At 32.8% G+C, this 22,021-nt stretch overlaps 5 protein-coding genes across 8 annotated transcripts; 2 read left to right on the forward strand and 3 right to left on the reverse strand.

The window, feature by feature from the left end:
* The first annotated feature begins 245 nt into the window (after positions 1-245).
* On the forward strand, positions 246-4,175 carry ATMND1 (Mnd1 family protein). Of its 2 annotated transcripts, XM_011079650.3 has the most exons (10): positions 262-734; positions 1,530-1,610; positions 2,558-2,674; positions 2,831-2,869; positions 2,954-3,061; positions 3,157-3,219; positions 3,323-3,374; positions 3,507-3,551; positions 3,655-3,734; positions 3,880-4,175. In XM_011079650.3, exons 1-10 carry the CDS (start codon positions 732-734, stop codon positions 3,970-3,972), a joined length of 681 nt encoding a protein of 226 aa, XP_011077952.1. In that variant the 5' UTR covers positions 262-731; the 3' UTR covers positions 3,973-4,175. The 2 variants fall into 2 exon arrangements, with proteins under 2 accessions (XP_088736883.1, XP_011077952.1); XM_088880757.1 differs by lacking the exons at positions 3,507-3,551; positions 3,655-3,734; positions 3,880-4,175 and having other exon boundaries at positions 246-734; positions 3,323-3,379.
* A 1,960-nt stretch (positions 4,176-6,135) lies between these two features.
* Positions 6,136-7,024, forward strand: LOC110011980 (arabinogalactan protein 41-like). Its single transcript, XM_088880451.1, has 2 exons — positions 6,136-6,355; positions 6,834-7,024. Exons 1-2 carry the CDS (start codon positions 6,244-6,246, stop codon positions 6,905-6,907), a joined length of 186 nt encoding a protein of 61 aa, XP_088736577.1. The 5' UTR covers positions 6,136-6,243; the 3' UTR covers positions 6,908-7,024.
* Positions 7,025-8,812: 1,788 nt separating this feature from the next.
* On the reverse strand, positions 8,813-11,218 carry LOC105161833 (cation-dependent phenylpropanoid and flavonoid 8-O-methyltransferase 1-like). Of its 2 annotated transcripts, none has more exons than XM_011079652.3 (6): positions 11,125-11,218; positions 10,342-10,434; positions 10,167-10,246; positions 9,507-9,651; positions 9,286-9,417; positions 8,813-9,180 (listed from the first exon to the last, which is right to left on the reverse strand). In XM_011079652.3, exons 2-6 carry the CDS (start codon positions 10,411-10,413, stop codon positions 8,893-8,895), a joined length of 717 nt encoding a protein of 238 aa, XP_011077954.1. In that variant the 5' UTR covers positions 10,414-10,434; positions 11,125-11,218; the 3' UTR covers positions 8,813-8,892. The 2 variants fall into 2 exon arrangements, with proteins under 2 accessions (XP_011077954.1, XP_011077955.1); XM_011079653.3 differs by having other exon boundaries at positions 10,342-10,479; positions 11,125-11,198.
* Positions 11,219-12,505: 1,287 nt separating this feature from the next.
* Positions 12,506-14,746, reverse strand: LOC105161996 (cation-dependent phenylpropanoid and flavonoid 8-O-methyltransferase 1). The gene is made up of 6 exons (XM_011079896.3): positions 14,621-14,746; positions 14,349-14,438; positions 14,174-14,253; positions 13,333-13,477; positions 13,119-13,250; positions 12,506-13,029 (listed from the first exon to the last, which is right to left on the reverse strand). The coding sequence occupies exons 2-6, from the start codon at positions 14,424-14,426 to the stop codon at positions 12,742-12,744; spliced, it is 723 nt and encodes a 240-aa protein (XP_011078198.2). The 5' UTR covers positions 14,427-14,438; positions 14,621-14,746; the 3' UTR covers positions 12,506-12,741.
* Positions 14,747-17,696: 2,950 nt separating this feature from the next.
* LOC105161831 (cation-dependent phenylpropanoid and flavonoid 8-O-methyltransferase 1-like) lies at positions 17,697-20,039 on the reverse strand. Of its 2 annotated transcripts, none has more exons than XM_088880449.1 (6): positions 19,955-20,039; positions 19,226-19,318; positions 19,051-19,130; positions 18,390-18,534; positions 18,169-18,300; positions 17,697-18,064 (listed from the first exon to the last, which is right to left on the reverse strand). In XM_088880449.1, exons 1-6 carry the CDS (start codon positions 20,009-20,011, stop codon positions 17,777-17,779), a joined length of 795 nt encoding a protein of 264 aa, XP_088736575.1. In that variant the 5' UTR covers positions 20,012-20,039; the 3' UTR covers positions 17,697-17,776. The 2 variants fall into 2 exon arrangements, with proteins under 2 accessions (XP_088736575.1, XP_088736576.1); XM_088880450.1 differs by lacking the exon at positions 19,955-20,039 and adding an exon at positions 19,767-19,914.
* Positions 20,040-22,021: the final 1,982 nt, after the last annotated feature.

Raw genomic sequence — 22,021 nt, forward strand, 5'->3', positions numbered from 1 at the left:
AATTGGAATTGATTATAACTTCTAATTTAAATCTACTCAATTTTAAACAGCTCAAAAGTAGAAATTAAAATTAAATAACACTCTTTGGATTTATTTTCATTAATCATATGAAAAAGCGCTTATTTCTCCCTCCTTTTTCAATAAGGTAATCTTTCATAAATTTCTTTTATTTTTCAATACTTTATTTGTTCAATTTAAGTATATCTTTTGAAATAATAATTTTTATTTTTAAATATAATATGCACACATTTGAGTGTGCTATATATATTTATATTAATATAAAAAAAATCACTTTCCGCTCATAATTTATAATGCTGTAATACCAATTTTTGTATGTTCCAAATGGTCTACGTCATGTCATGTGTTCGTCTTTTAACGGTTCATTTACTATTATATATATTCTAAGAGTTTGTCACTTATTCCACTTTTAAATTTTATTTTTTACCGACTTTCTATCGTCAATGTGATTGTATGCATTGACTGTGTGGTACTTAAGTGTTGTGTTAGAAATATAGCAAAGGAAAAAGGAATAATGAAGAAAAGGAAGAGGATAAAGATGTCATTTACATTTGAAATCCCTATTTCCCCGCCAAATTGATATCTCCACGTTAGCTGAGCCTCTAGTATAAAAGGCGCCACATGACTCCTCGGGCTTCTTCAGTACACTACACATTTGAAACTCCGCTGATTTCCTCCTACCTCTACTCCGATTCCATCGTTTTGATTTCACGATGGTACGTTGTATTGATCCAAAGCCCTATTTTATGGGAATGTATATTGTCTGGTTTTTTTCCCAGTTATTTCGTCTGAATAAAATTCATCTGCTTGTTGCTAGTTTTCGTCTTGATTTAGCTGCTGGAAAATTTGATGTATTTGAGCGTAAAAATTTGAGAATTCTCGGTTACTTTTGTGTACATGTAAATTTTGATATATTTATCATTCATTTCTGGCGGTGAAGAAGTATTTGTTCTGTTTTGTTGTATGTTACAGAGTAGTCATGTGTTGATTTATTTTAGTTGTAGAAATCCATGTATAGAATGCGAATTGGAGATTTTGGTACTGATATGGAATTTCTGATTAGAAATTGGAATGGACTCGTGAAGGTAAGAATTCATTGGAAAATGATGTTAATAGTTAGACAGACTTGAATTGTCATTTTCATTTGGTAATAAGTACTTTAGATAATGTTCCTAAATTAGTGAAAATTCACTTTTCACATTTTGGTTAACACACAAACTTCCTACGATTTAATAATCTATTCTGTTATTTGATGCATTTATTGATTTTTCTTTAATCCATTATGTAAATAACCTTGAGTGGTGACAATTTAATTTAGTACATGTGCTCTAACATACCAATACAAGGCATTCTACATCTTCAAGATTCTGATAATCTTTATCTCCCTTTACCTTGCATTTGGACTTCTGTTCTGATTATCTCAGTTCTATCACTTCTTACTGTCATGAATATCTTGTGCTAGAATACATTATCACTTTGCGAATTCTAACTACAATTTTAATTGTGGCCAGTCTAAGAAAAGAGGACTCTCTTTGGACGAAAAACGTGAAAAGATGCTACAAATTTTCTATGAATCCCAGGACTTCTTCCTTGTAAGTATATTGACTTGTTTATATCCAATCATTATGATGTCTTCTTGTGGTCTTTCTCATTGCACTTTATGTTTGTCTATATTGCTAATTTCATTAGTGAATCACCCAATGTGTTTCCCATGGTTGGTCTGTCAGTGTATTCAGTGACAGACTGCTACCTCTTTCTTTCTAGCTTCATATATTCTTTGCAACCTGGCAGTCAATGTTGGTTTGCATTTTTTTGACATAAAAAATGATGTATGAGCTTAACAAGTTTCTTTTCATACTAATCTTATAAATACATTTCATCTCTTCCATTACTTTTCACTCATTACAGTATTGTGGTTCCGCATCAACCATGATATGCTAAGTTCTAATGAGGCTTCACACTTTCTTTTCTTTTCTGTTTTTTTGTTTTTTGAAGCGGTGATTTATTATTTATGTACAGTTCCAATTCATACTATATCTATGAAATAAAGATTTTTTTGTGATTTAAAGAAATAGGCTTGTAAGTATTTCGTCTAGCCTGTTTGCCATTTTGGATATAGACAGCTTTGCTTTGCTTCTGCATCGTATGCCCAGAACTATGTTATAAGATACACATCAAATAGATGTTTCAAAAGTTATAGCCTACAGTTTTTGATGAGTTCAGTGAGGTTTCTCTCTTTAGTGTCCACTTAGATGATATTTCCTCTCAATATAGGAGGAAATGTTTATTAAAGTCCACGATTGCACTTACGAAGCCATGTAAGGTATAAATACTTACTAGTGGTTTAGCATTCAATTTTGGGATACTACCTTACTGGCCAAGCCATATACAAGGAACTTTTTATCTCACACGGTCACACACCCAGGATGTTCTTTAAGTAATAGCCCCCGATTATCTGTATATATTGAGATAATACTGGTATTCGTTTATCACATGCCATCTTAACCAGATCATTGGTTATTCCTGAATCATGTTTTAGCTCAAGGAACTTGAGAAGTTGGGCCCCAAAAAAGGCGTAATCACCCAATCAGTAAAAGATGTCGTCCAAAGTCTAGTGGATGATGACCTTGTCTTCAAAGACAAGATTGGAACTTCTGTAAGTAAGCTTACTAGATGGTCAATGGAACATGTTGTCTTTCACTTCAACTCAATGTCCATGCATAGCATGGTTTCATTTTGCACATGTTTTTTGTGGCATTTGTTAACTTGATAAATGTCCTTTTTGAGTTTCATGTGCTAAAACATCTTTCAGGTATATTTTTGGAGTCTTCCTAGCTGTGCTGGTAACCAGGTGATTTGATAATTATTCATATCCTGAAGTTAGAATGTAATTCACGTTTATGTTGATTGTGCCAATACGCGAGTTGTTTTACAGCTAAGAAATATACACAGAAAGCTTGACTCTGATCTTCAAAGTAGTAAAAAACGATACATAGAACTTACTGATCAATGCAATGCTTTGAAGAAGGGACGAGAGGAATCTGTAAGTATGTTTGCCCCTGGACTTTTTATATTTTGTCAGTTTACAAGCAACGTTCCATGCAGCTTTACAGTTTCTTAAGCTTTTGACTACATTAGGATGAACGGGAGGAGGCACTTGATGAGCTTAAATCGATTGAACAGAAATATAACGGGCTCAAGGTTGGTTTACATAACTTCATGGGAGAGTCATTCCTTTTCAGACCATCTTCCCCACTCTAATTTCTTTGGCATGAATGCTGAAGTTATAGCACCTTTTTCTCAGGATGAAATTGTTGAATACTCAGACAATGATCCGGCTACATTTGAAGCAATGAGTTAAGTATCGTCATCCTTTTATCAAATTATTTGTTTTCCCAACATGAAGTTGGCTGTGAATCCTTTGGCACTTTCGTGGTTCTCAAGTATTATGTGATTTGTGTGTTATTAAGTTTAATGTTTCTGTGCAGAGAAAGCCATCGAAGTAGCTCATGCGGCAGCTAATAGATGGACAGGTTTCCTTTTCTCCATAGTTAAAGCTATTTTTGAATTCAAACATCGGATGTATGTTATCTGTTTTTCTTGTTTCCTCTATCAATCATGTGTTATCTTTCACAGATAACATCTTTACACTGCAACAATGGTGCTCACACAACTTCCCTCAGGCAAAAGAGCAACTGGATCATCTTTACAATGAGGTATGTAGCTTAAATTGGGCTTGAGTTGCAGACTGAGACCATATCTATCATCTGATTTTGCGAAAGAACAAGATCTGAAGATGTTGATCTTATGATAGCACTCTCTCTTGCCAGCACTTGAGGTTTTTCTTACTATGCTGAACAGGTTGGAATAGCTGATGACTTTGACTATTTGGAGTTACCTGCAGCTGCTTCAGTCTGCTCTCCTGGAGATCAGATGCTGGAAGGCAAACCTTAAATTCTGTATCTTCAGTGAAAAAGGTTGTACTCAGATATGCCTCGGAATTTTCGCTAAGTGGTAATATAAGCATTTTTGTCGACTCTTTAAGAATTGAATTTACCCTTTAAAAATCAGTGCATTGATCGTCCACAGTAATTTTCCAACATTATAAGGATACATCACTTGGTTTTGAATGAAAAGGTCCTGAGGTGTGCTGTGAATCTGTGTTTGTATATTTGTGTATGGTTTTCGGGTTCCCATCGGTGCTTAATATTGCAATCCGGTGTTTCTACTTATTTCATTCTTGAACTGGAAGTTTAGACCGAGGGAAAGGACCGAGGATGTATCCCTCTAGTAAAATTTTCAGGATGACTTTCTTTGCCTTTTGAACCGTGAGATGGATTCTTCTCCGATATCATCTCATGAAGTGAAATGTAGTTTTACTGACTTCCCCGAGTTCCTATACTCAATATCAGAATTTAGAAAGCAGCCCAATTTGTTCAATCTATTCTTGTACTCATGTTTTTCATGAATTTGTAATAGTGTTCGTTTCCATTAATGGAATTGAACTGAAGCCAACGTTTTGTAATCGAAGATATCTCGCCCTACCGAATACTGCATTTCGATTTGGTTCAGTAAAAACCGAAACTTATTTCAATCCGGTTTAATTTTATACAGAGTTAATCAAAAATTAAAAAAAAAATATAATGCAATGTTAATTTGTTAGTTATAAATTAATGTTAAACAATAAGTATAATAAATTAAGAGAGTGAGGAGAGTGTGTGTGGGTGTGAGAGAGAGAGAGATAGAGTGTGTATGAGTGTATAAATGGGGATATTTTGCCTTATGATATATTAATTTTATATAGCTTATAAGATCTTATAAAAAAAATTTAGAACTGAATGAAAATTGATATTTATCATCGATTGATTAATATTGACTTAATGCAAGTTAAACAATATCTTTTTTTTTAACTGAACTACTCTTACAATAGTGAAAATATATCTTTTTAAATGCATTAACACGTGGAGATATATTAGGGTAATTGGATCACAAAAAGATTTATTTAATTTGCAATGAATCGGTAATAAGTCAATTAGGGATAATTTATTAATTTTTATCAGTTTTTGTTGTTAATAGCAGCAAATTCAGTAAATTTTAATTAACGATTTGGTTTATTTATTAGACGAAAGCAAACTTTAAAAATATTAAATATAATTTTTCAAATTAAAAAAAGGACTACGTATAATTATATCAAATCTTAAGAATAGAAAATGTAATTATCTCATACATATATTTATAATATAATTGATGAACTGTGGAGGATGACTCGATCATATTTCAGGTCATTGTGGTGTTGGTCCAATTGGACCAAACTTTGACCCGTATATAATCTATAATATGTCTTTTGTTTAAAAAACAAAATTATTGTTTAATCGAATGTTGTATTTTTGTGAGATTGAACTATATTTTGGGGAATTAATTATTTACATAATTTCTAACAGAGAAACTGTTATAAAATTTACTAACTCAAACACATTTCATGTTATTCCGTCTTTTCCTACAGATTCAAACTCAAATATATTTTCATTTTTACACAAAATACAATACAAAAACAAAAACCCACTTCAGAATACCGATAATTAAAAATCGAGAATGAAAACAAAATCAAACAAGACTATATATTTGAGTTGGAATCAATCATATGTATGGACTATATTCCAATCCACTCTTAATTTCCTTTGATGATTTGGAGCATACAATTGTATATTAATTATGAATATCTCGATTTTAAAGAAATATAAACAACTACTTTACCTTAAAAAAGAAACAAAAAGGGTGTGTGAGCATGTTCTTGGTTGGTGTAGGTTGTCTCCAACTCCTGTCCAACGGTCTGAGTCGGCTGCGTATCCTTTTTTGAAAATTCAAATATCAAATCGATTGAGGGGCAGAATATATTTGAATTTGACTCACAATTTCAATCATTCTCTGCATGTGGGTTTGGGGGCCAGACAACTTGAATTTGGACTCCACTGTGCACAGCTCAATCATACCTGGAAATAGAACGTGCATGTGTTATTGGCCGTCCACGTGTCCACCATCAACGGCTCCCAGCATCCCTCTGGGTCCTTATAATCTGGAAACAAAAATTTTGACAGGGAGGATCATTTGTTCTCTTCCCCCCCTTCCGTTCATATATAAGTTGCATTCATTTCTTGCTTAGGACCCAACAAACATAGGAACATCCCAAATCTCTCTAATTTTTCAAGAAAGGGAAAATTAAAGGATATGGAGATGATGAGATTGTGGGCTGTGATGACAATCTTTGCTCTTGTTTTGGCCTTGGTAGCTCCGACAAATGGCCAAGTCCCTGCGCCGGCACCCGCCCCTTCAAGCGATGGTAAGTTTCGTTTTTCTGGTCCAACTTTCAGTCCGTTTAGGATCATTGGATAGCGGGATTTGATGGGTTTTGCTCTCTCACTCGCTGTTCATCCAATAGTTTCAGATACACTTCAAGATATGATATTTTCTTTTTGTTGTTGTAGTCAATTATCGTAGTAAAAGACAAAAATCTGTGGTGAATACTAATTAACTATGATTTTGTAAGGATTGTTAGCTAATGTTTTTGAAGACTAGGCCAAAAAAAACTAACTGCCTTAGCTAAATCCCATGAGCAAATGTTTACATCATAGCTAAACACCATACAAATGTTGATTAATCGTGATCAAAATATCGGTTTCGGCATTGAATTTGTTTTAAGACATGGTGAGTTATAATGTAGGAAATAAATGATTGAAAAAAAATGATAAAAACTGGGTGTTTTTCCTTTTGTAATTAATGATGATGGTTGGTTGATTCTTGAAATTGTGATTTTGCAGGGGTAGCAATTGATCAAGGAATAGCATATGTGCTAATGCTGGTTGCTTTGGCCATCACCTACATCATTCATTGATCACAAACTATTTGTATAGCGCTAGACACATTGATTTCTGAGCTGGATTGCTTATTTCTTACATGTGATTCAAACCCTACATCAATTCTTTCTGAAATTGGATTTGTTTTCTTCTTCTGTTGTTTCTGCCCATTTCTCTATTCTTTTCTCATTCTTTCTTCCTATGTAGAAGAGAACCGGTTCAAATGTTTTGATGACTTCTTTTCTTTGCGCATGTCCATTTGTTTCTCTATTTATAAACTCACACCACACATACATCAAACACAGTAAAAATCAGTGTCAAGTTTTTACCATAATCAAATTTGACAAGACCTAAACAAATCAACGTTCAGTTTAAAAAAAATAACCAATCAGTGTATTATATTTGCTGTGTAAATATTATGATCCTGCGGGACTTGATTTGAATAAGACAAGAGTAAGAAGCAGCAATTTGTTGGCTAGATATGATGGTTCGTAAGGACGCTCACTCTCAGCCATATAATCACGGCTTGATTTCTTCTGCCAATATGATGGTTGCGGGATTTATATAATTTGAGAATATCTTTATAAGCTTGATTACACAAACATATTATGGTCCGACACCCTATTTAAGATAACGCCACGTGGTCCTGCGTACGAACATTTGAATTTATAAATACCACTGTTAGAAAGTATTTATTGTACGTCATTATTAATATGCTCTCGACCACATTAACTCTTCTAAATCGCTTTTGACCATCTTTTCACCTTCACTAACTTAGGCATTGGAGTGTCTTAGTTAAGGGGTCCTCTTAACTAACCTGACAATTTTCATTTGATATTAGAAACCATGTTTTTGGGTAGCTTAGGGCCGGCTCGACCTCATATAGGAAGGAAGTTCTAGAAGCCTCCGGATCACCTTCCATGTATGGAAAATATCAAATTCGAGAAGGTATATAGCCACATGAATTTAACCCATTTTAAAAACTTTTTTTTTTTAAATTTTTTTAGGAAAACTCTGTAACTATATCAATTTTTATATTAGGATAAATTGAATTTGATTAACCCCTAAATATATTAGGTGAAGACCCAGCCTATTAATTAGTGTGATCTAGTTAAGTCAAGAATAGCAACGCCATCAGTCATTACGTTGCAATTAGTTAACAATAATTACTAATAAGTACCAATTAGCCGACCTAGTTTGCTACTACAAATATATTTTATCTTATTACACTTTACATATATATATATATATATATATTAGCCGCTGTGACATGACATTTTTATGTGTATATAATAAATAATTTTAACATACGTTATAAATAACAATAAAACAGATAAATTAACACACTATATTTCAAACCAAAAAAGAAAAGATCAACTTAAAGGTATTATTGACACAAGAACGAAATTGATGTAGTTGTGTCATAACTCGTCGTTTGTGTGTAAAAGATATTTTGTGTATATATATTAGTATAGTTAGTATATATATATAGATAAACCAGCATATCACATTTAAAAAAAAAATAAAAAAATAAAAAGAAAGAAAGAAAGAAAGAAAAGAAAAAAAAAATTTAAGGTACTATTGACACAACAAACAAATTGGTATAGTGGTGTCACACTTTTCCGATTATAAGTAAAAAGTGCATTTTCTTTTTATATTAGTATAAGATATAGATAATTATTCGCCCATGAGTGCATAATGCAATTAAAAATTGATTTTTTATTGATATAGATGCTAAATTATCTTTTTCATTTACAATTCTTAGATAAATATACTGGCGCAATGTTTTAACAAACAAATTATGAGGCTAAAAACGGATAGAAAGACACTGAGCTAGCTTCTTATTTAGAAATTGAAGAAGTGGAGGTTGTCAGTACGTATTTTAGTATTTTCTTTGTTCATACGACATTAATCCAACAATTCAGTAGGAGATGAAACATAAGTTGGGAATAGAGAATCTCATCTGTCGTTTTATTGCACTCATACACCATCAACCAAATAAAACCCCATCACATCTAGTCGTTCACAAACGACCATATATGGTAATACCATCACCTAGAGGTACTTGAGAAATTTGTACACGAGCATCAGCTGCCAAGTACTTGTTAAACTCGATAGCATCGCTCCTCGTTCCCAACCTTCTCACCGGAGCCAAGTGCTCAGCCATTGCAACTGTCCCTCCCCAAAGCGTGTTATCGTAAATAACTATTCCTCCAGGTTTCAACAGCTCCAACACTCTCTCGTGGTAGTTTGTGTAATTAACTTTATCAGCATCGACGAAAGCAAAGTCAAAGGTTTCTCTATTCTCGAACTGCACAAAAAATGTAGGTCGAAACCAAATGATATATTGTTAGATGAGCTAAGAATATTACTTTTATGTATCATGTCATGAATAGATATGTGTTGTGGTTCTTACATCTTTCAGTAATTGATCAAGAATTGGAAGAGCCTCAGACTCGATAAAATTGATCTTGTGCTTGACCCCAACCTTCTCAATTACAGGCAATCCGATCTCATAAGCACTCCGGTCCACGTCTATGGCAGTAATCTGCAAAACTGAATGTTTTTAATTTGATATATTATGGCTTGTAAGATATGTTTCGTGCAAGAAATATTATGAAAACCGCATGCAGTAACCTTTCCGTCGTCAGGAATTGTAAGGGCAGTCAAGAGCAGGGAATATCCAGTAAAGACTCCAATTTCAATTGTCTTTTTCGCATTAATTAGCTTTAAGATCAAGGTCATAAACTGACCAGCATCAGGTGCAGTACCCATGACGGCCCTGGTGAAAAAGATAAATATTTACTTTATGATTTAACCACTATGATAAAACCAAACAGAGATGCTATGCAATCAGACTCCGCAAGAAGCTGAGTACAAGCGGCTGCATTTCATCATATTGTTTCACAAGTGATGAATGATCAAGTTTCGATTTTAGTGTTCATATCACTCGAAGACATCACAGTCATTAATATCTTCATTTCTAGTCCCAGTACTAAAGCTAAATGCAAGAGGGCCCCCTATGAATATAATAATAGGCAGAAAATCCCTTGTAGAAAGAAGAAAAAGCAATCCAACCCCCTCAACTCGCGATAACCTAAACTTTTAATAAAAAGGTGAAGCAACTCCCTAATGAACTCGATTAGCGAATTTCTTTTTTAAAAGTTTAAGAGACGTTGCTATTTTGTTTTTATTCAAGAAGGTTTTGTGCTTTTGCTCCTACCAGTGTTCTCAAATTATTATCAATGGAAATATTAGTTCAAAAGTTTGAGCAAGATTTAGAGAGAAAGCAATTACAAGGGATGAGTGGAAGTGAGAGCTCTTAGCTCCTTGAGAGATTCGGCTTCACGTGGATACACACTCGTCTCCAATAAATACTTCGTTAAAGAAACATTGAGTGATTAGTTTTACGTCAAAATCGTAAAAACAATAGAACGATTTCAAGAAAATCGACCAAAGAGTGGGTAGCTACCTTGTATAACTCTGTTGTTTGCAGCAAACCTTTGTCCATAAAGGTAGTGATCCTCTTTGCTTTGTTTTCCATCACACTCTTTACAAACACCAACTGCAGCAACAAGTAAAATCCTCAAACACACAATGGACATGAATCCTGAAGATAATGACTGTACATCAACTGAGGCGAGCAAAGTTGGAAAAGCTGAAGATGTGCACAAGTCAAAAGTGCCCGAAATTTAATGTAAAACACCAAGTTCAACTAGATTTAACTTAGTCCACGAAAAAGAAACGTCATGATCATGCGGACATGGGTTCAAATCCGGGTATTAGTCTATTTTTAATAATAGTGGCCAGTCAATTATGAAGATTATTAGATGGTGATATGTTGATTGGTGCAGTTGTTCACATAAGATTGTAATTTAAAAAAGTGTATAACACCAAGCATAGTAATCCCAATATCCCTTGCATATTCCAATTTATTCAGGATTGAAAAAATTATAATCACAGAAAATAGATGCAAAATCAGTTGATCAATTCAAGTTAAAAAAATTGAAACTTGAAACAGGAAAGCAACCCTAAGCCTATATATAAACAAGAAATCATTGGAAAACGATAAAACCCCTTTTGAGAACAAGACAACACATGCATATGCACAACATCTGGAACTCAAATAAGGCTGTCAAGAATTCATCACAAACAACTACTTTTCCAGCAAATTAAAGATGAACACAGATTGAAATTTGATGAAATTGTATACAGAGAGAGAGAGAGAGAGAGAGAGAGAGAGAGAGAGAAGTACTTGGTGTGTTGGGCGTGAAGAAGTGAGGTGGAGAGGTCCAAGTCTAGAAGATTACACGCAGCAGTGTTGTCGTTCCTCTTTAATAAACATTATAGGCGCCTGTTAAAGACAAACTTGTGATACGTATAATTACTATATATATTTACTTTCTTTGTTGAATACAGAAGATTTATCCTTAAAAAGTGTCACAAAATGTATTGTAAAAGGACATTTTGGATCAATTGAAATAAGAACAATTTTTGACTTGTGATATGACATGTGTTAATTGGATTTTTTATTCTAAATTTGGGGATAATTATATTTACTCCATTTACACAAACTACCGTTATCATTTAGAACGTTATAGAAACCACACATAGCTACTTTTCTTGGCAAAAATAATCAATAAAAACTGGGAAATATCCCTTTTAACTTGGTCAAATTTTAATATAATTATTCAAAAATACAAAAATACCCTCCGATAGTATTTCTGTAATTACCAAAAGTTAGAGATTATATTACGATATATTAATAAAATTATTACTAAATTATAAATTTAAATAAAAAAATTATCACACTTGTATAAATTATTTTGAATTATTAAAATTAAAAGATTATTTATCCTCTATCTTTATTAAAATTAAAATGGGGGATTCCGTTAAAAAATTGAGGCTGGCGTTAAGTTTTTAACGAAATTCCCCCTTTGATCCTGAAATTGAAAAAGAAATCCACTTATGGGACTAAATGTGCAAATTGACCTGAGTGTGGGATTAAAATTAAAAACATGTCCGCTTATGAGACCAAAAATATAATTTACCCTTCCTTCCTCAGTCCCCCACACTCCCTTTCCTTACTCACCCCCACCCTCCACCACCCCTTTCCTTCTCTCCCCTACCAACTCCCTTTCCTTCTTCTCCACTCACCATCCGATGCCATAACTCCCCAATCTGCCACCAGCTCGACTTGTCGTCAGACGCCATCTCCCTTCTTTTTTTTTATTCAAATATAAATCTGTTTGGCCAGGTCTGGCCGATTTTCACCGATTTTGTTGGGTTTTTTATCGGATTATGTTGGGTTTAACCTTCTCGATTTTTACACTCATACTCGGACCGACCTTAGGTTCGTTTCCTAATTGAACCAACGAGCCCACTCCGAATTTAAAAATATGTTTTGCTCGTCCTTAATTACTATCTCGTGTGAATGATCGTATGCTAAAATAATAGCAACAGAGAAAATTATAATGATGTATAATTAATATTACTAAAATAAGGTGAAGTTCTATAAAATAAAAAATACACATTACATATATTGCACGTGATACTTTCTAATATTAAAAAAGAAAAAAAAAATTTACCCCAAGACTAATAAAATGCAGCGCAGGAAATGATTATATCAAGATCTCTTCTACATTGAAAGCGTTATTAGCATTTTACTTAAAATGAACATTACACAATCCCTCAACTTTTAAGAAATTTACTACCTCTGATATCGTAACATGCATCGCGTCTTTTCAAAAGAAATACAAAAAGTGTCTGGGGGAACTTTTTGCTTATTAGACTTTTTACGAATAAGAAAAGACCACTCGTTTTATTACACGCATACACCATCAATCGAAAACGGACCCTCACATCTCTTTGCTCACAGACGCCAACAAATAGTAATCCCATCACCGACAGGAACTTGAGAAATTTGGACCCGAGCATCAGCTGCCAAGTACTTGTTAAACTCAATCACAGCGTTCCTCATTGCTAGTCTGCTCTTAGGAACCAAGTCCTCAGGCGTGACAACTGACCCTCCCCAAAGCGTATTATCGTAAATAACTACTCCTCCAGGTTTCAAAAACTCCAACAGTCTCTCATGGTAGTTCTTATAATTGTCTTTGTCAGCATCAACGAAAGCGAAGTCAAAGGTTCCTTTGTTCTCGGGCTGTTCCAGAAACGTAGATCGAAAACAAATGATGTCAGATGACTAACTATGTTATTTCTAGTGTAAATAATGTGTATGATGGTTCTTACATCTTCCAGTAATTGATCAAGAACAGGAAGAGCCTTCGACTCGATAAAATTGATCTTGTGTTTGACCCCAGTCTTTTCAATTATAGGCAACCCGATCTCATATGTGGTTTGGTTGACGTCTATGGCAGTAATCTGTGAAAATTGAACGTTTTTAATTTGAAGTACAACTTGTAAGGTATATTTTCGTGCAAGAAACATGATGAGTTGTAGTAACCTTTCCATCATCGGGAATTGTAATGGCAGTAAGGAGCAAGGAATATCCAGTAAACACTCCAACCTCAATCGTCTTTTTTGCATTAATTAGCTTTAAGATCAAGGCCATAAGTTGCCCAACATCAGGTGTAGTACCCATGAATGCCCTAGTGTAGGAAAAAAGATACATTTACTTTATGGCATTTTAATCAATACAATAATAGCAAATAGAGGGTTCCGCTAAACTTGATCAATTATATGACAAGTATGATACACTTGCTATGTAATTAATTTAGTTCGATCAAACTTGATCCAAGCAAGAATTTTTCTAAATAAAAATGCTACATCAATAAACTATGTTGGTTCCTACGCATTCAAACTACGCAAGATAGTTGAGTATATGTCGCTAGAGAAATATAATGTTTCATCATATTTTTTCACAAGCGAATTGAATGTTCATGTTTCGATTCTAGTATTCATACAACTTTAAAAATATCACAATCCTTAGAATGTCTTTCGTTTTCAGTCCTACTACCAAACTGTATGCTAGAGGCCCCTCCGTGAAAATAATAACAGGCAGAAGGATAAAGAAAAGACAATCCGAGCCCCTGAACTTTTAATAAAAGGGCAAAGCAACTCCTGAAGGAATTGAAAGTAGTGAACTTCTTTTTTAAAAGTTTAGAGATCACATTGCGAGTTCTTTTTGTTCAGGGAGCTCTCGTGCCTATTGGTGTTTTCACAATATTAGCCCCTTCTCCACTACCGAGATCCAAGAACGTCGTGCAAGTGTGAAAAAATACGAAGATCGTGTAGCAATATTATAGTTCAGACTGTGGAGCAAGATTTAAAGGGAAAGCAATTACCGCGGATGAGTGGAAGTGAGAGCTCTAAGCTCCTTGAGAGATTCAGCTTCACGTGGATACACACTCGTCTCCAGTAAGTACTAATTCGTTGAACAAACATATATCGATTAATAATTAGTTTTATTGTAGAAAGAGAAGAAGGGTTTCAAGAACATCGACAAAAGAGTGCCCCTACCTCGTACAACTCTGTTGTTTGCAACAAACCTTTGTCAATTAAGTTGTTAGTCGCTGTCAGGTCTTTCATTGCACTCATTACAAACACCAACTGTTGCAACAAGTAAAACCCTCAAAAACATATTGAAGGTAAATCCATCCTTGGGACATAATGAAGATGATCCTCAAGACCATCCATGAAATGAAACAGCAAGTCCAATTAGTGTGTGTGTGTGTGTGTGTGTGTGTGTGAGAGAGAGAGAGAGAGAGAGAGAGAGAGAGAGAGAGACTTACTGTGTGGGAGTGAAGAAATCAGGTGGTAAGAACTCCAAGTATAGAAGATATTGCCCAGCTTACGACTACGCCAGGACTGCTGCTGCATTTATAGTGGAGTTTTGCCGTTCCCGCTCTCATTTTTGGTGAGACAATCACATCACAATATAATAAACCGATATTATAATAAATTTATATTAAATTAGGCAAATATATATTACAGGAAAATACGAGCAATCTCTTGTGGGCTAAATTGTTATTTTTTTTATAGGGGAATAAATTACATTAAATGCATACATATTATAATAAAATTATATTAAGTGAGACAAATTTAATATCCACAGTATAGTGAGACTTGAATTCATAACCTCCAACTTATTTACAAGACCTCTAATTTAACCACTAAACTAAATTATCATTTATTTGTTGCGTAAGCACACTACATGCACAAGATAATTTAAATTTTCATTATCTATACTAAATTAATAAAAGAGAAAAATAATTGATATTTTTAAATAATTTATATTAACTTTTAATTTGCCGTTCCCGCTACGCCAGCCTACTAAAGGTAATTATTCTAATCCCCTTAATTACACTTTAAAAATTGTACAAATTAAAATATTTGTATCATACACATATTTGTCATGTGAAGTATTTTTCATTCTAATTTTATAAGTCTTATAAATTTATCGTCAAAAGTCACCTCAAATATCGAAGCAGTGATGAGGTCGAGAGCCTTTCAAATTTCAACTTAGCTTTGTGTTTAAGGAAAATTGAATTTTTATTTCAAGTTTTATTGTATTTTCTACTCTAAATATTATATATACGTTAGTGTATAAAGTTTATTTTATTTAAGAAAAAATTTAATAAACGTGTCATGTATATATTAAATAAAATAAAAAATACAATATAATTCGTTACATAATTTGAATTCTTTTTTCTAGATACAGACGATAAAATATACAAATCAAGATTTTGCTGACTTACAGAAAAGATCGAGGTAGTCAGGAAAGAGGTTGGAAGATTAAAATATGTACTCGTCCCAATTATTAAATTATTTTTTATGAGTATATTGTTATAATAGAATAAGGTGTACCATTTGCAAATATTGGATAGTTGAAGAATCAAATATTATTGGAAAGGCCATTGTCACGCAATGAATCCGGCATGGGAAAGGCTGAAGTGGGACTTCACAATTAAAACTTATAATTTTGTAAATGACAAATAATATTTATAGAACTTAATTTGATATTAAGAGACTTCAATATAATATATTTTAATTTAATATTAAGAAATATGGATATTATATGTTTGAATTTCACTTAAAGTGTGGATATTTACCTCACTTAATGCAAATTTATGGTAATCTCAATTTTGTAGCGTGAGCTTATTAATTGAATTATTGTATTTATGTTTATTAATAGGGTTTAATGCAATTTACCCCAAGTGATATTGCAAATGAGCAGATTAGCCCTTTATGAAAAAAAAATAGCAATTTACAAAAAACGCAGGGGGAGTAAATTGCTCCATTTTAAAAAATACAGGAGGGTAAATTGCTATTTTTTTTCATAAGGGGTAATTTAATCATTTGCAATATCATAAAGGGTTACTTACATTATTCTCTTTATTATTATTATTAATGTAATTATATAATTATAATTTCATCTATACTAATATTAAAGAATAAGGTATTTCTCACTTGCAAATGACGATTTATAATACCGAAATACCAATTTCTTTGTTATAACGATAATATCCCTAAATTGATTTTTTTTAACAAAATCATTTATTGATTTATTTATATATATATTTATAATATATGTCCAAAAAAAAACACGCAGACACACACTGAATCCGGCATGAAGGGAGGCGCATCGGACGGTTCCATTTGAAAAATGGAAACAACAAGAAGTCAGCTGCATTCTTTGACGAGATTGTGAATTTCAAAATTGCCCTTGTTGACAATATTAGTTCAGTTAATTAGTAGGGACATTTCGGACAATATAATTTTCAGTCCAAAACTTTGTCCATGTAAATAAATACTTGGTTCAAATTATCATTATTCATATCTCATTTTGCCGTACAAACACTACAAAAAAACAGTATTTTTTGCTATAATTAATTATTATGATTAAAAAAATATATATCGTGACGAATACAAATTGTTACTTACCATACTGCAACGTCCATTATTTGTTGTTTTTGCAAGTGAGGTCAAAACATTAGTTATAACTAAAAATCATGACAAATATTTTGACCATATCTAAAATTCATGGCAAATATCGATAAATCATGATAAAAAAATTAAATTTTTATGTTAGCTAAATTAACTATGGTTAATGGTATTGCTTTATCTTGATTTCTAAGCGTTGTCATTTATAATACAAATAAAAAAATAATTTTTTTAAATAAATACAGTATTAAATAATATTTTTATTGTGTATTAAATTGAAGAAGTGGAGGTTGCCCCCTCCCCCTTTTTTTATAAAAAAAAGACTTTGGACATGATTGGTATATAGGAACAGTACTAAATGAGAATGAAATGGAATTAGGAACGGAATAAAGAAGGGAAAACAATCGCATTTGAATATATTCCTATGATTTTAAGTTCTTTATAACAAATTCTTTGGATATGTTTCGATAATCCTAGAAGTAAAAGATTTCAAATCCTTCTATTTTAATTTTGAATGAAGTTTGAATATCAATGGATTTCAAATTCTTTTTAAATAAAGTTATTTGAATTTTTTTTTTTCAAAATCCTTCCTTCAAATCCAAACCCATCAGTCCAATTACATTCTTAAAAAAAATCTTTACAAGGAATCATAAACTCCAATGCAGCAAACCATTACTTCATAATTTCTTCTAATAAGAACAAAACTCTCTTAAAGAAAAAAGAAAAATAGCATCGTAACTCCTAAACTTTAAAAAAGAGAAGCTCAAAACCTCCGACATCATAGTCGCTTTGCCCTTTTATTTAAGATGATACTCAGCTTTTTTCTTTCTCTTGTCTATAAACTCTTATCAGTATGGATTTTTAGTTTTTTCTTTGTCCACAAGGCATTAAAATCCAACAATTCAGTAGGAGATGAAACATAAGTTGGGAATAGAGAATCTCATCTGTCGTTTTATTGCAATCATAGACCATCAACCAAATAAAACCCCATCACATCTAGTCGTTCACAAACGACGACATATGGTAATACCATCACCTAGAGGTACTTGAGAAATTTGTACACGAGTATCAGCTGCCAAGTACTTGTTAAACTCGATAGCATCGCTCCTCGTTCCCAACCTTCTCACCGGAGCCAAGTGCTCAGCCATTGCAACTGTCCCTCCCCAAAGCGTGTTATCATAAATAACTATTCCTCCAGGTTTCAACAGCTCCAACACTCTCTCGTGGTAGTTTGTGTAATTAACTTTATCAGCATCGACGAAAGCAAAGTCAAAGGTTTCTCTATTCTCGAACTGCACAAAAAATGTAGGTCGAAACCAAATGATATATTGTTAGATGAGCTAAGAATATTACTTTATGTATCATGTCATGAATAGATATATGTTGTGGTTCTTACATCTTTCAGTAATTGATCAAGAATTGGAAGAGCCTCAAACTCGATAAAATTGATCTTGTGCTTGACCCCAACCTTCTCAATTACAGGCAATTCGATCTCATAAGCACTTCGGTCCACGTCTATGGCAGTAATCTGCAAAACTGAATGTTTTTAATTTGATATATTATGGCTTGTAAGATATGTTTCGTGCAAGAAATATTATGAAAACCGCATGCAGTAACCTTTCCGTCGTCAGGAATTGTAAGGGCAGTCAAGAGCAGGGAATATCCAGTAAAGACTCCAATTTCAATCGTCTTTTTCGCATTAATTAGCTTTAAGATCAAGGTCATAAACTGGCCAGCATCAGGTGCAGTACCCATGACGGCCCTGGTGAAAAAGATAAATATTTACTTTATGATTTAACCACTATGATAAAACCAAATAGAGATGCTATGCAATCAGACTCCACAAGAAGCTGAGTATAAGCGGCTGCATTTCATCATATTGTTTCACAAGTGATGAATGATCAAGTTTCGATTTTAGTGTTCATACCGCTCAAAGATATCACAGTCATTAATATCTTCATTTCTAGTCCCAGTACTAGAGCTAAATGCAAGAGGCCCCCTATGAATATAATAATAGACAGAAAATCCCTTTTAGAAAGAAGAAAAAGCAATCCAACCCCCTCAACTCCTGATAACCTAAACTTTTAATAAAAAGGTGAAGCAACTCCCTAATGAACTCGAGTAGCAAATTTCTTTTTTAAAAATTTCGGAGACGTGTTGCTATTTTGTTTTTATTCAAGAAGGTTTTGTGCTTTTGTTCCTACCAGTGTTCTCAAATTATTATCAATGGAAATATTAGTTCAAAAGTTTGAGCAAGATTTAGAGAGAAAGCAATTACCAGGGATGAGTGGAAGTGAGAGCTCTTAGCTCCTTGAGAGATTCAGCTTCACGTGGATACACACTCGTCTCCAATAAATACTTCGTTAAAGAAACATTGAATGATTAGTTTTACGTCAAAATTGTAAAAACAATAGAACGATTTCAAGAAAATCGACCAAAGAGTGGGTAGCTACCTTGTATAACTCTGTTGTTCGCAGCAAACCTTTGTCCATAAAGGTAGTGATGCTCTTTGCTTTGTTTTCCATCACACTCTTTTTAGACACCAACTGCAGCAACAAGTAAAATCCTCAAACACACAATAGACATGAATCCTGAAGATAATGACTGTACATCAACTGAGGCAAGCAAAGTTGGAAAAGCTGAAGACGTGCACAAGTCAAAAGTGCCTGAAATTTAATGTAAAACACCAAGTTCAACTAGATTTAACTTAGTCCACGAAAAAGAGACGTCATGACCATGCGGACATGGGTTCAAATCCAGGTATTAGTTTATTTTAACAATAGTGGCAAGTCAATTATAAAGATTATTAGATGGTGATATATATGTTGATTGGTGCAATTGTTCACATAGATTGAAAAAATTATAATCACAGAAAACAGATGCAAAATCAGTTGATTAATTCCACTTAAAAAAATTGAAACTTGAAACAAAAAAGAAACCCTAAGTCTACTAATTTGATATATAAACAAGAAATCATTGGAAAACGATAAAAACCCTTTTGAGACAAGACAACACATGCATATGCACAACATCTGTAACTCAAATAAGGCTGGCAAGAATTCATCACAAACAACTACTTTTCCAGCAAATTAAAGATGAGCACAGATTGAAATTTGATGAAATTGTATACACACACACACACACACACACACAGAGAGAGAGAGAGAGAGAGAGAGAAGTACTCGGTGTGTTGGGCGTGAAGAAGTGAGGTGGAGAGCTCCAACTCCAGAAGATTGCATGCTGTAGTATTGTTGTTCCTCTTTAATAAACATTGTAGGCGCCTAATAAAGACAAACTCGTGATACATACGACTACGCTATATTTAGGGGAAAAATACAAACAACTCATTTGTGATACCGCAAATGAACAATTTACCACCTTATGAAAAAATAAATAGCGATTTGTCTTCCTATATTTCTTAAAACATAATAATTTAACTCTCTATATTTTTTAAAATTGCTTCAGTTTAAAAAATAAAAAAAATAAATTACTATATTTTTTTCATAATGAAATAATATATTCATTTTTAATATCACAAGGATAAATTACTATTCACCCTATTATTTAGTTTCTTTTTTTGAACACAACATATTTATCCTTAAAAGATGCCACAAATGTATTGTAAAAGCAACATTTGGGATCAATTGAGGTAAGAACAACTTCTGACTTAGTGATATAGCATGTGTTTGAGTGGATTTCAATTACTTCTTGGTGATGGGATTTTTTATTCTAAATTTTAGGGATAACTGGTCTTCCCCGATGGGCGACCGCCAAGAAATGGGCGAACTCGCCTCGCCCATCTTTGCCTAAGCAATTGTCGTCGCTCAGACATGGGCGACCACCGTCTCCCAAGCACCGACGACTTCCGTTGTTTTGCTGATGCGACCTCCAGCAGTGGTCACTAACGACAAGAGGAAAGAAAGATGGAAAAATATTCAAACATTAAGAAAAATAATTTAATTTTTTAAAATTTAAAATTAATATATATAATGATAATTTTAATTTAAATATTAGTTATAGTAGGTAATATGATTTAACTTTGTTTTATATATTTTGGTATTTTTATATTAAATTAATATAATCTATTAACACATATTTAAATTAAATAATAATTTTAATTAATTAATAATATTTAGTTATTATAATTTATTCGAAAAGTAAATTCCTAATTTAAATTTTTATATAATTTTTTTGTACTTTGATATTAAATATATATAATTCATTAAACATCTTTAAACTAAATAATAATTATTAATTAATTATATTATTTATTAAAAATATTTGAATCAAAAAATTATTTTCTTTTGTATGTCAAAAAAAAGGAGTAAAATGGACATTTGTAAATTTAAAATAAGTAAAAAAAATGAAGCATACTCGCATATAAGTGTGTTTAAACCACTCCCCATCAGTTTCTAACGGAGATGGGAGTTTTTTTGTAAATAACATGAGGGCTTTTTTGCCTATAAAATTAACACAGATTTTGTGCCAAGTTGTTTGGTTGGCTTTTGTTTTACTTTTGACATAAGAGTGATTGGAAAATTTTTAACCAAAGCTGGTTTGATTGAACCAAGTTAATTGAATGGTAAATGTAATACACTTGTTATGTAATTAGTTACTTTTTTTTGAATTGTACATCAATTACACAATAAATATAATATAATTATCATATAATTAATTTATATGTGTCCCAACCCAATCCATATTAAAATTTTCCTGGGTGAGTGAGGCTTTTCATTCAATTTTGGGCTTGTTCGGCTAAAAGTTAACCATGGTAAATAGTGCATGTGAAAGTAGAGTCCTGTCTACAAAAAAGAAAGAAAGTGGAGTCCTATCATGGACCGGACCTGAATTGGATGAGTTCGGGTTCAAATTGTCAAATTCGGGTTTTGGAAGGATTTTTATATTTTAGACCAGGTGGGCTTGGAACATGTTTTGGATCTTGTACAAGATATGCAATAGATTAGTCTAAACTCATCCTTGGATGTTGGCTATTTTAGAAAGCGTACGATTAACTTTGCAATATTTTTTAAGATGTGAGATTAATATTAATTTATTTCAAAAGATATAGGACTAATTTTATAATATTTTTTTAGAGTATGAAAATTTGAAGTCGAGTTATTTGATGATACCAGTTCATATAGTCAGGAACAGTATCACGACCGTCAACAATAATGGGTCCCACCACCAACAATAATTGCATATTGTTCCATTGTGCAATATAGTGCGCATGAAACACTGCCCAGTCAACC

Source organism: Sesamum indicum, linkage group LG5, assembly GCF_026168435.1.
Source record: "Sesamum indicum cultivar Baizhima isolate 11 linkage group LG5, ASM2616843v1, whole genome shotgun sequence".
Classification (NCBI taxonomy): Eukaryota; Viridiplantae; Streptophyta; class Magnoliopsida; order Lamiales; family Pedaliaceae; genus Sesamum; species Sesamum indicum.

Bases quoted from the DNA above. Each gene is read 5' to 3' on its own strand.
- LOC110011980 (XM_088880451.1), top strand. From the start codon at position 6,244: ATGGAGATGATGAGATTGTGGGCTGTGATGACAATCTTTGCTCTTGTT. The intron at 6,356-6,833 runs GTAAGTTTCGTT...GTGATTTTGCAG, and splicing joins ACCCGCCCCTTCAAGCGATG to GGGTAGCAATTGATCAAGGA.
- ATMND1 (XM_011079650.3), top strand. The intron at 3,062-3,156 runs GTAAGTATGTTT...TGACTACATTAG, and splicing joins AGAAGGGACGAGAGGAATCT to GATGAACGGGAGGAGGCACT. The intron at 3,552-3,654 runs GTTTCCTTTTCT...TATCTTTCACAG, and splicing joins GGCAGCTAATAGATGGACAG to ATAACATCTTTACACTGCAA.
- LOC105161831 (XM_088880449.1), bottom strand. From the start codon at position 20,011: ATGCAATCTTCTGGAGTTGGAGCTCTCCACCTCACTTCTTCACGCCCA. The intron at 19,131-19,225 runs GTAGCTACCCAC...TCTTTAACGAAG, and splicing joins GAACAACAGAGTTATACAAG to TATTTATTGGAGACGAGTGT. The intron at 18,535-19,050 runs GTAATTGCTTTC...CTTTTTCACCAG, and splicing joins CTCACTTCCACTCATCCCTG to GGCCGTCATGGGTACTGCAC.
- LOC105161996 (XM_011079896.3), bottom strand. From the start codon at position 14,426: ATGAGTGCAATGAAAGACCTGACAGCGACTAACAACTTAATTGACAAA. The intron at 13,478-14,173 runs GTAATTGCTTTC...TTCCTACACTAG, and splicing joins CTCACTTCCACTCATCCGCG to GGCATTCATGGGTACTACAC. The intron at 13,030-13,118 runs GTAAGAACCATC...TTTCTGGAACAG, and splicing joins TTGATCAATTACTGGAAGAT to CCCGAGAACAAAGGAACCTT.
- LOC105161833 (XM_011079652.3), bottom strand. From the start codon at position 10,413: ATGGAAAACAAAGCAAAGAGGATCACTACCTTTATGGACAAAGGTTTG. The intron at 9,652-10,166 runs GTAATTGCTTTC...CTTTTTCACCAG, and splicing joins CTCACTTCCACTCATCCCTT to GGCCGTCATGGGTACTGCAC. The intron at 9,418-9,506 runs GTTACTGCATGC...TCAGTTTTGCAG, and splicing joins CAATTCCTGACGACGGAAAG to ATTACTGCCATAGACGTGGA.